Genomic DNA, 14875 nt, shown 5'->3' with positions numbered 1-14875 from the left:
TGTCTGACACTTAGCACTGTTTAGCAAGAGGGGCAGTGTAAGAATTGATAATTTGCATCATACCATAATGTGTCACAAAGAATTTCCATTCCCTACACAGCTAGCAGTTTCTAGCATTGTGTGTAAAGGCTTGGAAAAGTCTTAATCCATCCGCAAAGCACCCATGCATTTTAACTACTCCCTTTCTTTACCCTGCCCTATTGTATGTGAGGAGGAAGGTTTTAATCAAAATGAGAACTTTGAATGCACCGGACTGAAACCTACGTCTGTGCTTGGGACTGCTGATGAAGGAACTGGGAGCACAGACAGGCGATTGAACCTGAAGTATAAGTAGTGCTAACACAAGAGACCCTTACATTTGACTCTTTTAAAAAATGCAGTGTCCTGGCACATTTACTGAACATTCCACTGTACCTACAAAACAAAAACATGTAGCCTGATTCAGAACATAAGCATAAACATAATAAGTTGCTGACTAGGTTTACAGTAAACATCCGACCATCATGAAATTTACAAAGTATTTGAGGAATCCTGCCAGGAATCAGTCGGAGAAAGCAGATTAATTGGAGTAAATCTGGAATTTTTTGTAATTTGTATGTTACTTTAATGTGTAACCAAGTATGCATTAATAAATGTAGCATGTATATATTTTGTGCTCTCTTTAAAAGATACACAAGTGCCCTTTACGCCCTCACCAATTTTGGCCTGGTTTCCTCATCTTTACTACTCTAAAAAACTGTGCAAGCTTTTTAAGGATGGGAAGCAAACTGGAGATGTACTGCAAATATCCACAAATGTGCGTGTTTTGTGGATGTTCACTAATTATTGTTATCCCACTCTGAAAAGCCCTCAACTTACCACTGTGAGAAAATGAACTCACACTAAACTTTAAGTGTGGGTATATCCATTAACAATGAAACTCACTTTTTTCAATCACAAATGTTAATGCACTCTCATAAATGATATTCCTCACACAATCAAGTCTCTTAACTGCACACATATCTTTGTGAATCTGAACCACGGCAACAAGGCAAAACGAAGAAATAAACATGCACTGACAATGTCTAAAGGACTGCGTTACATGTGGCAACACATGCAATGTAAGTATATTTAAACCAGACAAGAAACAAAAGGAAGACTACTGCATTCTCCATAGTTGCTAATTGTCCTCCAGGCAGTACAATGTAAGCACTACAGAGGAGGCAAACTAAGGCACCCAGACATCCAATAGCATTAGGTGAGAGGTAAATACTCTAAGGGCTGAGCCAACAGGTGATTAACAAAGTCTCAAGCCAATGAATGAAAGAGGCTAGTCTATGAAAGCCAATAGTTAAAACAGGCAGACCAAAAGCCCAATATATGTACATTATAAGCAAGAGGTCTAGTTTACACCTATGCTGTGGAATCTCAGACCAAACAATGACTATGACAAAAAAGAAACAAATGTCTTACTGTCACCAAAAAACATGACAGAGACTTTGAAAGACATTAGGTGAGGTAAAAATGAACACTTCCAAAACTGATTTTTTTATAGTGCAAAAAACACTTTAAAGGCAGAAATTAGTGTTCATAAATATGTGCACCTAAGAACAGATAAATGGACTTAAGCAGTAGCTATCAAAGTGGTAGTAAAATGTTCATTTGTGCAAGGCTCGTTGCTTACCTAAATGGACTTAAGCAGTGGCTGTCAAAGTGGTAGTAAAATGTTCATTTGTGCAAGGCTCGTTGCTTACCCGTTCCCTTTAGTTTTAATTTTCTTTCCAAAAATAGGTTTGGGAAGGTAAAAAAGCAGAATAGTGTTTGTTTCTGAGAACCTTTTTCTAATTATAACTGGTTATCAAAACTATAATGAAAGTAAAATTTCCTAATGAACTTAACTCTCAAAAATGTGTTCTACGGGGAGGAGCCAAGATGGCGACCGAGACGGCAGCGTAGACTCCCGGCTCCGTGAACCTCCGCATCCCGCACGGATATCCTGTACTAGATCCTCAGCTTGCGCCATGGGATCGTGTTTGTGAAGGAGAGTGGCAACCGATCGTAGGACTCCGGGGTTTCTGGCTACTGTACCGCCTGAGAAATCCGCGGATGAACTTTGCGGCCCGTGCAGCCCCGGAGCCGGGACCTCGAGTGGACGCCTTGGCCGGGTGGCAGTTTAACAACAGCGGCCTGTGGTGACTGGGTGGAGTCGGTCCACCGGAGCGGTCCTGCCCCCGGCCTGCATCTCGCCACAGCCGCTCCCGTTGCTAAAGCGTAGTGGATCGAGGGCATGCCCGGAGGCGCAGTTCTTAGACTCTTCGGTGTTTGCCCCTGCCTTTGACGGTGAGCTGCCCGGACACCGCCCCTAGCTCGCCCTGATCCTTGCAGACTGCTCCCGGATTTTCGCGGCTGCTTGTCCTTGGTGGAGACGACTGCTGCCCGAGTCCACGCAACGGCTGAATTTGTACCTGCCCCCGGACCCCTGTCTCCAGCGACGTGGATCCCGAGGTGCTTGTCCCTGGGTCCCGGCCCCCGGCCCCCATACGAGTCGGGCCTCCCCCGGCGGCCATCTTGTTGCGATGCAGCCTATTATCCTGTCCACCGGGTCGCAGCAGGATTGGGAGTGTGTGACTTTTGGGAGTGTGGCAGAGCGACCGCGGGGAGCAGTGCTGGGGTACGGCGACCTCCTTGAGGCCCTTGGTGCCCTTCATTTCTCCTTGGCTCGTGGCATCGAGGTCTTGGGGAGTAAGATTGACGTTGTGGCATCAGCGTTGGGACAATGGCGGCATGCTGGTCCACAGTTACACAGGGACTTCCTACACTGCACACAGGAGGATAATGTCGCGGCCATCCCTGCGATTAGTGCGCAGCCGGACACTCCGGACAGTATGCTACCGTATGATCGGCTGACTGAGGGTTTGATCTGTTCCGGAGGTAGTGGTTCCGAGTGGAAGGTGGTGGCCTCGTCCCGTGCACGATCTCCGGTGACCCAGGGACTTTACCAGCAATGTCTGTCCACTTTGGATGATTCAGCCTTCCCGGACCTTGTGTGCAGTGCAGATCCTGGGGCAGCACTGGGAAAGACGTCCCTCCGAGATGCGGACTGTGTTGGCGTTCTGAGACCTCCACCCCACCTGTGTGCGTCGCTTCCCGGTTGTTTTGGGACATCCCTTCACCTTAGAATATCGGACATGGCGCTGGGTCGGGGGGTAGGCATGGGCGGCATCGCCAGGAGTGGTCAGGGATGAGGCTGATCCCTCGGGGTGGTCATCTGGTAGACGGGCGGACTCATGGTTGTGTACTCCCAGGACATAGCTACTAGCATATTCGGTGCGCAATGCTCCCCATTCCCCCTTTTGTTATGGTCGATTTGGTGCTACTTATTGTTTGCTGTTGGGATACCTTACTGTGCGGGAGGGAGAAGCCGGGGGTATGTTCTGAAGGCCCTCCTCCAGTTTATTATATTTTCTCCACCCCCCCGCCTGGTGGGGTTCTTTCTTATTCCTTTTTCCCTGTTTCTTCTATATTTCGGGTCTAGTTCCGGGGCGACAGGCACACTGCTGGGGGGAGGGGCCATACTCATTTGCAGAGGTGCAGGGTTGGGGGGGGGACTCTTTTCTTTCTCAGTCTTCCTCTCTTTTTCCATGGCCTCCTTTTTCCTCTCCGTTTCTTCTTGTTTCTTCTTTTCTGGGATCAGCGTGGTACGCCTCTTTTGCTGTGAACCGTTGCCTCTCCGTGTGTGCCACAGTTTCCGGGGGTTCTCTGGACGTTAGGTATGGGGGCCTGCAGGCGCAACTGTTTTTGATATTCTTCCCCATCATTTCCTGTGTTTGCGCCATGGATTCAATAGATTGCTGTTTATTGCTAACGTCTATCATGCGGCCTGCCCTTTATCGCTGTTGGGAAATTGTTTGGCACCTGATCCTACTGTTTTGTTTCATTATAAAATGAAAAACCCCTTTTCTCCTGGTGTCCTACCTGCGCGGCCCCCGGGCCGAACTATCTTAGTATGAAGATTTTGCTACCGAGGTGCCGCATGTGCTTATATTTGACCTTATTGCTCTGATTGCTTAGCGGCCGGCCCTGGGGGGTTGTAGGCCCATACTTGTCAATGATCGAAATGTCAATAAAGGTTTTTCAAAAAAAAAAAAAATGTGTTCTACACGGATATATTCCCTGTTCAGGAACAGCAATAATCTTTTGATTTGAACTTTTCTTTGTTGAAAGAGCTATCTTACCCAAGGAACCTGCATTTCTTAAGAGTGTTAAGGGAATTTCTGGGGCACTGGAAGCTCTTAGGACCGAGTTAAGAAGATTACTGGAGCATTAGAAGACCCAAGGACTGAGCTGCTGCAATTAATTAGCCTAGTTGGCAATAGTGCTCTCACCACGGAGGCAAAAACAACAATTGATGGACAGAATGCAGAACAATGTCATACATTCACCCCAGTACAGAGATCTGGGCCTAAATCCATCGTTTTTTTGCTCACCATGGAGGAGCACATGAAGAAATTCACTGGAACATAGTAGGGAAACTAAGGGCCTGATTTAGATCTTGGCGGAACAGGTTTTGCCATCGCTTTTTCAGTGGTCTTCCAGCCTGCCAACTTGGCAGGCTGCCCACCCAATTTAGATGTTGGGGGGTCCATAGTTGAAAGAGCACCACAGTCCTGCCGCCTCCACCAGGAATCTTCTCCTTCATCGATGGTGCCACAGCCAGAAGAGGCTGGCAGCAGGACTCCAGACAAGAGTCCCGTCGAGCTGATTACGATGTGCCTTTCTGCCATGTCAGCTGTGGTGGGAATCCCTCCAACATCGAGTCGACTGAATCAAAGAATACTAGGTAAAAAGTACCTTTTTTCCTGTTTACCTCTTCCTCTTCAGTTTCCTACTCTACTGTCTAGGTCCCTCCTGTGCTGCTCCGACACCACCACCACACCAAATGACCTCGTTGTCACTGAGATCTAAGGTAGGGTACTTGTACTATTGTCCTATGTATCATGTGCTGACATTTGCTGTAGCCATGCATATTACTTCATTGCTCTTACATGGATTTTGTTTTTACATATAATGCAGTTGTGTTCATTTTCCTACTAATCAAGATAAATTGCACACACCTGTATTGACACTTAAAATCAATATTTGTTGTTGTGGTGCTTGGGGTGTGTGCTAGTGGTGCCTGTGGGTGTGCATACAATAGTGTGAGTATGTTGAGTGAGTGGCGTGCAATATGTAACACAAAGGGACATAACACATTGCATACATATGTATTTCATGCAAACATGACACATATGTGTAATGACGTATAAATAAGTTGTACTTAACAGTCTTCACACCCCATGAACCTCACTCTGTCAGGACTCCGCCAGCACAACGGGAACATCTAAATGGGATCGGCGCATTCCCGACCGACTGGCGGCGGCGAAGTACTGTTAGCCAGCACAGAAGACCACTGTCTATTGCCACAAAATCTAAACAGGGCAGGCGGACAGTCGTCAGCTTGACGGAGTACATGGGACCCTCGCTGCGGCGGGACAACTATAATACAGCCAAGATCTAAATAAGGCCCTAAGTCCTCATCCATAAGAGACTACAGAGGATCACCTTGGAACCCCTCAATTGGGAAATAAAATCTGCAGATACAGATCAATCCATGCTCCCTCGGACACTACTTCCGAACAGTAGGGCCATTTTCTACAAGCATAGAAGCAGCCATATCACTGGTGTCTTGCTACACATGTTGGGCATTTTAAGCCACGGCCCATATGGCCTTGCACATCCTCAAGCCTCATCTAAAACACTAAAAAAAATCTTCCTTTTTTTCTCACTTCTTAAGAGGTGGCAGAAAAGTGGCTTGGCATTGGGTTCCTGAATTACCAGACACTTTTTTTGAGGATGAGAAGACAAAAACTGTCCGACAGGGCTGAGAAACCTTTCTCCCAAAGAGTCACTTTAGACTTCTACAAGGCTTCACTGAAGGGTAACGATGGATTTGAGCCTACACTATGTCAACAAATCTGTTTGCTTTGTTCCAAAGACAGCTGTGGCACAGATAAAATGAAGCATGGTATGGAATAACAATCAACTTCATGTATCTAAGAGACTAATTATGAGTTTGGCGGTCCGATGGACCGCCAAAGTACCACTGTTACGGCTAAGAATCATACTCCCTCAGAGGTGCTGCAGTAGTGTGGGGCCGCAATATGCTGGTGGTGCCGCTGCGGCAACACCAAGCATATTACGAGTTTCCTCACATCTACCCTTTTTCATGGCGGTGAGCCTACCATGAAAACGGTGGAAGAGAGGAAACTAAGGGGCGCTAGAGGGCACCCGGTTGCCTCTGGGCCAGGGGATGCATGTAGGGGAGCACATGAGGTGCCCCCCCCCCAGTCTGCATGCACTCCCGGTTCCTGCACGGCATGGACTTTACAGTCCATGCCGTGCAGGATCGTGCTTTGGTGCTCCCATTATGGTGCCTTCCCAAGGCTCAGATATGAGCCTTTGAAAGTCACACCCATGGGACCGTCAAAGCACTGCCCGCCAGATAACAAATGAATTTGTAATCTGGTGGGTGAAGTGGAGGCAAGTTTGGCGGTGTGGTAGCGGGTTGCTGGCGTGGCAGCCCACTGCCACACCATCAAACTCATAATCAGGCTCTAAATGTATGTGCCACTTCTAGCAGTGGGTGGAGTTTTTGCTATGGGCACAGAGTCATGCCAAAGTTGCTCAAACAACCCCTGGGCGCTGTACTAAATGTTATGTGGATCCAGTCTGTTCCTGAATCAATTCAATAACAAGAGGAATCTGTGGGACGTCAGTCCTTATCGGATGTCAACATTTATGATTTACTTGAAACTGTGTAGTAAGAGTAGGGATACTTAAAACAGTCTTGCCATGAACTCAGTAAATGTGAGTTTATGTTAGAAGGCAGCGTTGCTACTTTATGAATCCATTAAGTATGCTGTGTTAAGCATAAGCTTTCCCACAAGGCAAAAGTGCAATACAATCACTCCTGAGCAGAAATGCACAACTTCCACCCAATCAAAGTCTGTACTACGGGGCATCAATATTTGGGCAGAGCCAAATACCTTCTCTGTGTAGTAATAAAATAACTAATATTGTCAAAATTACCACTGGCACAACAATATAAAACCCTTCCTAATATGCATAACAAGGATTCTCAAACAGAAATATTCTACCCTACGGAACTATCTTACAGGGTAAACAACCCCAAAGCACTTTCCTGCTATGGCAATATGAAAGATTCCATGTTAACAAATTGTAGACCACAACACAGTATAACGACAGTAGACTCTTAGAAGACCCACGGGCTTTGCTTTCAAAAATGCTTTTCATGATAAATAAGTCAGGCCTACTGCCTTTGTTATAACTTTTTTTTTAATAATAAACAGATCAGGATAATAGCTTTGATCAATCGCTTGCCAGTATAGCCACCAGAGTCCTGCTGCGTTCAGCATAAGCTTTCCCACAAGGCAAAAACTGCAATACAATCACACAGTCCCTCTCTTTGGTACTAGTGATAGCTTTTTTCTGTTCATCACGTGCAATGGTTTCATTTTCACTTGTCTGAAAACACTGTTGATCAAATTTCTAATAGCAATATAGTTCTATGTACTCACAGTTCTGCATTCATCACACATGATTGTGCTACTGAGTTCACCACCAAATATTCGATCTACAAAGTTGGGAATGGCTCTTCTCTTTTCATATTCTAAAAGCAATTACAAAACATGAGAAACTTATCTTATTCTTGTAAAAGAACATGTCAACTTCAACAGTCACTTTTATACACCGCAAACAATAAAATGTGTTCATGCTTTCACAATTACCTAGCACAATTACAGAAATGCTTTGCTACAGCTATAATGTTCATACACTTAAATACAAACTGAATAATCAAAATAGATCAATACATTTCATAAAAAATATTTTCAGTTATTATACTCTATGCTAGATGGAATGTTATCTCATGATAAATTATTTAAAAGTACAGTTGACTACATTGTCCACTTTTTCTTTTCTAGTGTGTTCATTTGTCACACTGTGCGATATGTTTGCACTAAAATAAAGGCAATAGAAGGTCTTTCACGTCAACACAATCTGCCTTATCTGAGACACTACATGAGGTAGCAACGCTTTGTGCCTATAGACAATGGGATACAGGCCTTTCAGAAGTTGCAAAGGTACAGCGGTTGTTTACTGTAAATCAAGTTCAGAATTCTGATGAAGTTTGTAATGTTTTTTTTTTTTAATGTTGTTTATTCAACATTTCACTCAGGTAAAGTACATAGAATTATTGAGCATTAGAATGAGAAGGTTGTATTGTTGAACTGCTTTTCTCCTATGCTGGATGCTGTCGTGATTCTTATGTTGCCATGTCAATGTGTAAGCACTGTATAAATCTTAAACACGAGGCCCAGCAAGACTGCTACTGAAGGTAAAATTGACATGATTTGTATTTATCTGAAAGAACCCCATTGTGCCAACTTATCTGTTGAAACATGGTTCAACAAACCTTTTTGTGACACTAAGCCACTTCTCCGCAGTAAAAATGACCATGAATCTCTAGTAAACATGTGGAAACATGAAGAAGCAGCTAAAATCACCTAGTTTGACTCTGTACTCACATTTGTTAGTATTTTCTAGTTATGTGTTATTATGACGAAAAACACATTTAATAAACATGTTCTGGAGAAGCTTTCTCTACGTACACATGTATAGAAAATGTTAAATAAGGCACAGGGTACTACAAGGTGTATGATTCACATGTCATCCATACTGGTAGGCATTTTTTTAAGAGTGCTTGGTCTGGAGAAGCACACTAAGGATTCTGAACATAACACAGTGGTTAGCGCAGACTTTAATAATAAGAATTTACTTCTACCCAAATAAACCTTTTTAGCAGCATCAGGATATTGAAAGACTGGGAAAAAAACATAACCAACTTGTACCATGCAGTTTGCACGCAGCTCTTTGGTGGTAGTTCATAGCTTACTGTGCTAGATTACGATTGTAACTCATGAACTGCAGAGTAACAAAAGAATCTCTGTGACAAAAGCAGTAACCCATTGAGAAATAAACTACTGTTCTTTTAAATGCATGGTACACAATCTATGCAGTAGGCATATTAACCATCTGTGCTACCCCAGAAGGGCCATAGCTGCCAATACACAAAACTGCCATATCTCTCCAGCAGGTACATTAATCCCCCCAAGTTAACCTGACACTTCTATTGTTGCCTGAAAACTGCTGGTTATATAAGGAACTTTGCAGTGCTTTTAAAAATGCTGCAGATGGACCCCTTGTGAATGTGCCACAGACCCCTGAGGGTCTGCGGCCTTCGGTTTGGGAACCGCTGCCCTAGTACATACACTCCCACCTATACCATAGCAGATCAAACCCTAACATTATTCCACTTGCTTATATACTCCTACTACTATCCTTACCCATAACGTAGTACATTTACCCTTGCAGCTACTCTAGTGCCTCTACCTGTGTTCCAGCCTTTACCAAGGAATCTCTGCCCTAACATATACAACCAACTTCTATCCCTAATCTGGCACCTTTAACTCTGCCAATGCCTTACATGTCTACGTCTACCTAGGCTGTAGGTCCTCATCCTATGCCTACACCCAATGCTGGGTCATACATTTGCTGCTCCTCCTACCTAAACCTAGTAACTCGGCTCCCTACTAGCCCTTGTACCTCTCTGGCTGTATATTAGCACCGATATCCATGTTTGCTCCCTAATTCTCAACTCCTTCCATACACTAGTACCTTTCCAACATCACTGTGCTGTGACTTCTCCCTATACCCTCATACCTCTGCCCTTAATCCTGCATACGTTTCTCCCTTAATAAATAAGGGATAAGCAAGGGAACAGTTTCTGTGGTTGAGTGTGTGTTCTTGTAGTGAGTTCTTCCTGAATACGTACATACATTGTTAAGTTAGCATAACCACGTTAAATGTTAGAAAGCCATCTTTCTGCTTTTGCACACGACACTGCGTTTATATGTTATTTCTTAAACACACTGCTGACTCGAGACTTGTTTCACACGAGAGCAATCTGTTGTTACCATCCCAAGCTCCATTAGATTTAATGGGGTAACCCAGTAACCCTCAGAACCTGGGTACGTATATGAAAAGGAAAGAATTGGTTCTGTTGGGAGTGAACTTGATTTAAGGGACACTGAATGTGTAAAAGAGATTATTACAAAAAAGTGTACCTAATCACAAGAAAACACACACACATAACAATTATTACTCTGACCAACGCAAAGTGATTTTCGTTCTCAATATATTTTTAAATGTACATGATTATTATTGCAATATAAGACTGACCCAAAAGACAATACATAAATACATTTAGTGAACAATAGTGTACAATCACATTAACAATCAACATGGACTTGACATCATGAACATATATTTAGACAAAAACATTAAAAGAATGATGATCCGTGGTTCGTAGCATATAACACCACAATGTGTATTATTCAATATTCCAATGGTGGAATTGCATGGATCAATCAAATAGATAACGTCGACGTTTCGACCCTAGGAATACGTGTAGATTTATACGCATCAAAGACGGGTCTTCATCAGGACAACGACAACCAGTCAGTCTGAGGACTAAGAATCGATTTATATGAATATATATCCTTGTGTCGCATACGGTGAAAGCAATCAAAAATATCCCTGCGACATGGCAAAATTCCTTACGAAGCTCCTGCGCAGGGCAGACAAATACCATCAAGGCGATCAACAATTTTCAGAGCCGAATGAATCCGCTTCCAATCTCTCACAGTCCGGACAAACAAAGAGCAATCTGTTGTTACCATCCCAAGCTCTGCGCAGCGACCTTGGTCTGTACATGGTGTGACAAACAGTCTGGATTATTACACAATGCATGTTTTCCACTCTAGGTTGATCGACCCACTATTTAGCCATAACACACGCGCAGCTGCACATACCTGAAAGTTGGTGCTTTTAATATCACAGACATCATGTTTATTATGCAGACCGAAGACGAGCCTTCCTGCGAGAAGACTCCTGATGCTCCTGTGATGTGATTTCACTAAGCTGATCTTTGAGGTATGGGGTCCCCTATTCAAGCCTAAGAGACCTTCTATTAGCATAATAATAATATTAGCTTCTTAGTAAAGGGAAGGTGGTAGTATCCACTGTCATTATAATATGATCACCCCGTTTATATTCTATGGTATTGTAACTATGTTGCTGGTTTTGATATTAATCATTTGTCTGCTTGTATTAGCCAAAGTACTGCATCTTAGGACACGTGGTCTATAAAAATAAACTCTTTTTATTTACACCGTGTCTCTGTTGATTATTGTTGTGGACTGATGTGAGAATAATATACGAACAGGTATTTCCGATTCCCACCATTCCTGAGTATGTACTGAGTCGCGTGTTCTGGGTTGTCTTTTCATTGGGACCGCCGAGCTAAATCTCGGATAACGAATGGGACACTTATGCTAGCCGGATACTGGGTTCTGGGTTCTGAGGTGAGTTTCTGGTACACCACAACTCACTGAGGTCCTGGGGTTCTACGCATAGTTCTGTGTATAAGCAGAATCCCTGCAACATGGCGCACCTAACGTTTGGTCTATGAGTTGAAACGCCTTAGTAGTGCTTACATTTAGTCCACAGCACCCTCATTCTTGTTTCCGGATAACAAGTCTGACGGATTTTAAACCTACCTAGTTCTATTGATATAGGTTCCTTCAAGCTTGATTATTAAAAAGGTTATTGAACCCTTGTGCTACTGAATACTTGAAGTGTAGCTTGTCCTTATGGCGATAAATATTGCGGCGCATAGCCGTGCGGCACTGAAACGTCACTTGACGCAGTATGGAGTGCCGGACGCGGGCATGGACGTCATCTTTGTGGTGGGAGCCGATGCGGCTCATCCCTTTGAGTTATTCTACTCTTGGGTGACGATTCCGGCAGTCAGTGGTAATGATAATACATTTCATTCTTACACTGCCACTGCCGTGCCTGCCGCCTATGCGCCGTATAGGACACAGGAGATACCAATATCTGCTTGGCAACATCAGATTTGGTTTAATGGCGCCCTCCCCCATGTGGTTATACCGCCGAGAATGGGCCCTTTATCAATTGCGGGGGCCACTTGGCCGGTACTAGCCGGATTTACGCCTCATCCCCGTTACCTCACGGTGACGGTGGATGAATTGCGTGTACTACACACTGCCCTTAGAACAGTATATAGGGCGTTAGTGCAGTATGTGTCGCGCACTGTACAGGCGGGGGCGCCTGTTAGTGCGGGACAACCTAGTGATCGTCACGCGGTGGTCATTAGTCCTGTTATGGTTAATTCTGTTATGGGCAAGCGCCCTCCCACAAGGGATGATTATCCTTTTTGGCTTGCTGAAAAATTTGACCAAATAGAGGCGGTTTATCCGCATACAACTCCTGTGGAGAAACTCAGGATCCTCACCATTAGTTTGCCTAAAGACTTAGTTCCCCATATGGACGATTGTGTATCCTGGGGTAAGATTTTTGCTGCGACGTACGCGCAGTGCTTTGGCACTCCGTCTATGTTACAGCTGCCCTCCATTATTAAACAGGTTCAAGAGGACCATGGAGCGGAGTCTGCGATAGAATTGGGGATGCGGCTCCTCGGGGATTTTGGCCTGGTGGCTACCATGATAATGGGAAACCTTAAGGGTGATGCGTTGCACTTTCAGGTTCGTAATGAACTGAAGAAAGTTGCTGAAGAGGACAAACCGCAGGAATTTGCAAAAATAATCTCTGAGGCATATCGAGATTTGGGTCGTAGCTCTTTAGGAGTTAAGCCCGTGATCAAAAATCCCGATTCTAAGCAGCAGGGTAAGGCAGAAACTCCTGGTAAGGATGGCCGGCCAGCTTTTCAAAAACAAAATTGGCGGTCAAAACAACAGGGAAAGCAGCAGCAGAAACAGGGCTCTCGGCCTGCCTCTCCCGTACAGTCAAGTAGTGAACGCACTTATGATCTGCGAGATCGTGCTACTATTAAGTCTCCTGATAGATTTCAGGTTTCTGAACCGCGTTCTCCTCGTTCTTCACAGGAAACATCGGCTACACAGTCCGGTGGCGGAGGCGGTGGCAAAGGTCGGGGTGTTCCACAACAGCGTGACCAACCTCGACAGACTGAGGGAAAAGGCAAGCAGGACGAATTTGCTCGACAAAGACCCCCGTTTCAGAAGAAGAAAGTGGCGGCTCTGACGGCAAAGTATGCCTCAGATAGTGCGGACACAGCTTCGGAACCGGACATGGGCGCTGACGCTACTGGACAGCGCGGCGGAAATTACCATAGTCCGTCAAGCTCTGCGTCCATTTCTGGCGGCGACAGCAACTGATGTATTGGTTACTGTTGAAACAGCTGACACCAGAGTGGCTCCCCCTGACAGACTTTATGAAATAGTCTTATTAATAGAGGGTGACATACAACGTACTATAAAAGGGATTTTTTGGGATAATCTGACCACCACCTATGACATCCTCCTAGCGGAGGCAGATTGGCCCCCAGCCTTCATTTTGGAAGCTCCTAAAGGGGAGGAGAAAATCCTCCCGTCCTTTGCGCACACAGTGCCTAAGGACCAGGCTGAAATGTACGCTGGGGAGTGGGCGCTGGCGCTTGCGCCAGCGGTGTATCGTACTCAGGTGGGTTGGGACCGGTTGTCCCCCTGCCATGAGATTCCATTGCGGTCTATGCCCCAGCCTCAGCCCCAGTATCCCGTGCGTCGTGAAGCTAGACCCCACGTCGCGGCGATCCTTGAACAATTGGAATATCAGGGTGTAATTGAAACTTGTGTGTCCCCTATGAATAACCCTTTATTCACTGTAACGAAGCCTGACGGCTCGTACCGTTTAGTTTTGGATTACCGGCACCTAAACTCCCATTGCCGGACCTGCGCGGTACAAAATACACATAGCTCGGCTCTAGTCGACAGTCTCGTGCGTAAAAGATTTAAAACGACACTTGACATTTCCAATGGCTTTTTTAGCCATAACCTGTCCACACTGAGTAGCCAGTGGACAGCGTTTACTTCGGGCGGAAAACAAAAACAGTTTACCAGATTAGCCATGGGGTACAAAAATAGCCCTGGCGTCTTTTCCGCTCGCGTGGTTTCTCTCTTAGAAAGAATAGACCCCGAGGCATACTCCTATGTTGACGATATCTACCTCACGGATGATGAGCTGTTGCCACATCTGTCTCGAGTCGACAATATTATAGTGAGTTTTGCTGACTATGGCTACAAATTCAATTTTGCGAAGTCTCACATCGCGGAATATACGGTGTTGTTTTTGGGCTACGAGCTCAATAATGAAGGAAAGGGGTTAGCTCCCCACTTTCTGGAGAAGTGCGCATGCTTGAGTGCGCCTACGACACTAAAGAAATTACAATCTTTGCTGGGCTTTCTAAATTTCGGCCGTACGTACATTCCTGATTATGCCCAGCGTATCAAGCCGCTTTACGCCTTGGTACAACCTACATTTTCGAAGTCTAGCTGGCAGCTGGAACATTCTAAAATTTTACAGTCTTTACAGGCTGACCTTCTTGCTTCACAATATTTGCTGACACGTGATAACCGCACTAACCTGGTAATACGAATAGTGCCAGGCGCAGTGGGTTTCACGTATTTGACGTTTAATGAGGGCGATACCGTCCCCATTGCGTACAAATCCCACTTGTACACCTCTGCTGAATTACGTTTTTCCGCGGTCGAAAAAGTTCTGACTGCAGTACAGATGGCGATCCTTAAAGAACGCGAACTGTCACATGGGAAACAGATTCTGGTTGTAACACCCTATCCTGCCTTAGAAGCAGTGACAAAGGCAAGTGTACCAAATTCTA

At 45.0% G+C, this 14875-nt stretch overlaps 1 protein-coding gene across 3 annotated transcripts in view; it reads right to left on the bottom strand.

Annotated features, from left to right (window-relative positions):
- The window catches only part of USP16 (ubiquitin specific peptidase 16), a 337101-nt gene that overhangs the window by 164115 nt on the left and 158111 nt on the right, over positions 1-14875 (bottom strand). For all 3 annotated transcript variants that reach the window (XM_085623085.1, XM_085623084.1, XM_085623086.1), the window contains exon 11: positions 7617-7708. In XM_085623085.1, coding sequence (XP_085479211.1) covers positions 7617-7708 — 92 coding nt within the window. The remainder of the gene's footprint in view (positions 1-7616; positions 7709-14875) is intronic.

This window comes from Triturus cristatus, chromosome 8 (genome assembly GCF_964204655.1).
Source record: "Triturus cristatus chromosome 8, aTriCri1.1, whole genome shotgun sequence".
Classification (NCBI taxonomy): domain Eukaryota; kingdom Metazoa; phylum Chordata; class Amphibia; order Caudata; family Salamandridae; genus Triturus; species Triturus cristatus.
The sequence above is the reverse complement of the archived record's forward strand: the minus strand, read 5'-3'. Positions and strand labels throughout refer to the sequence as shown.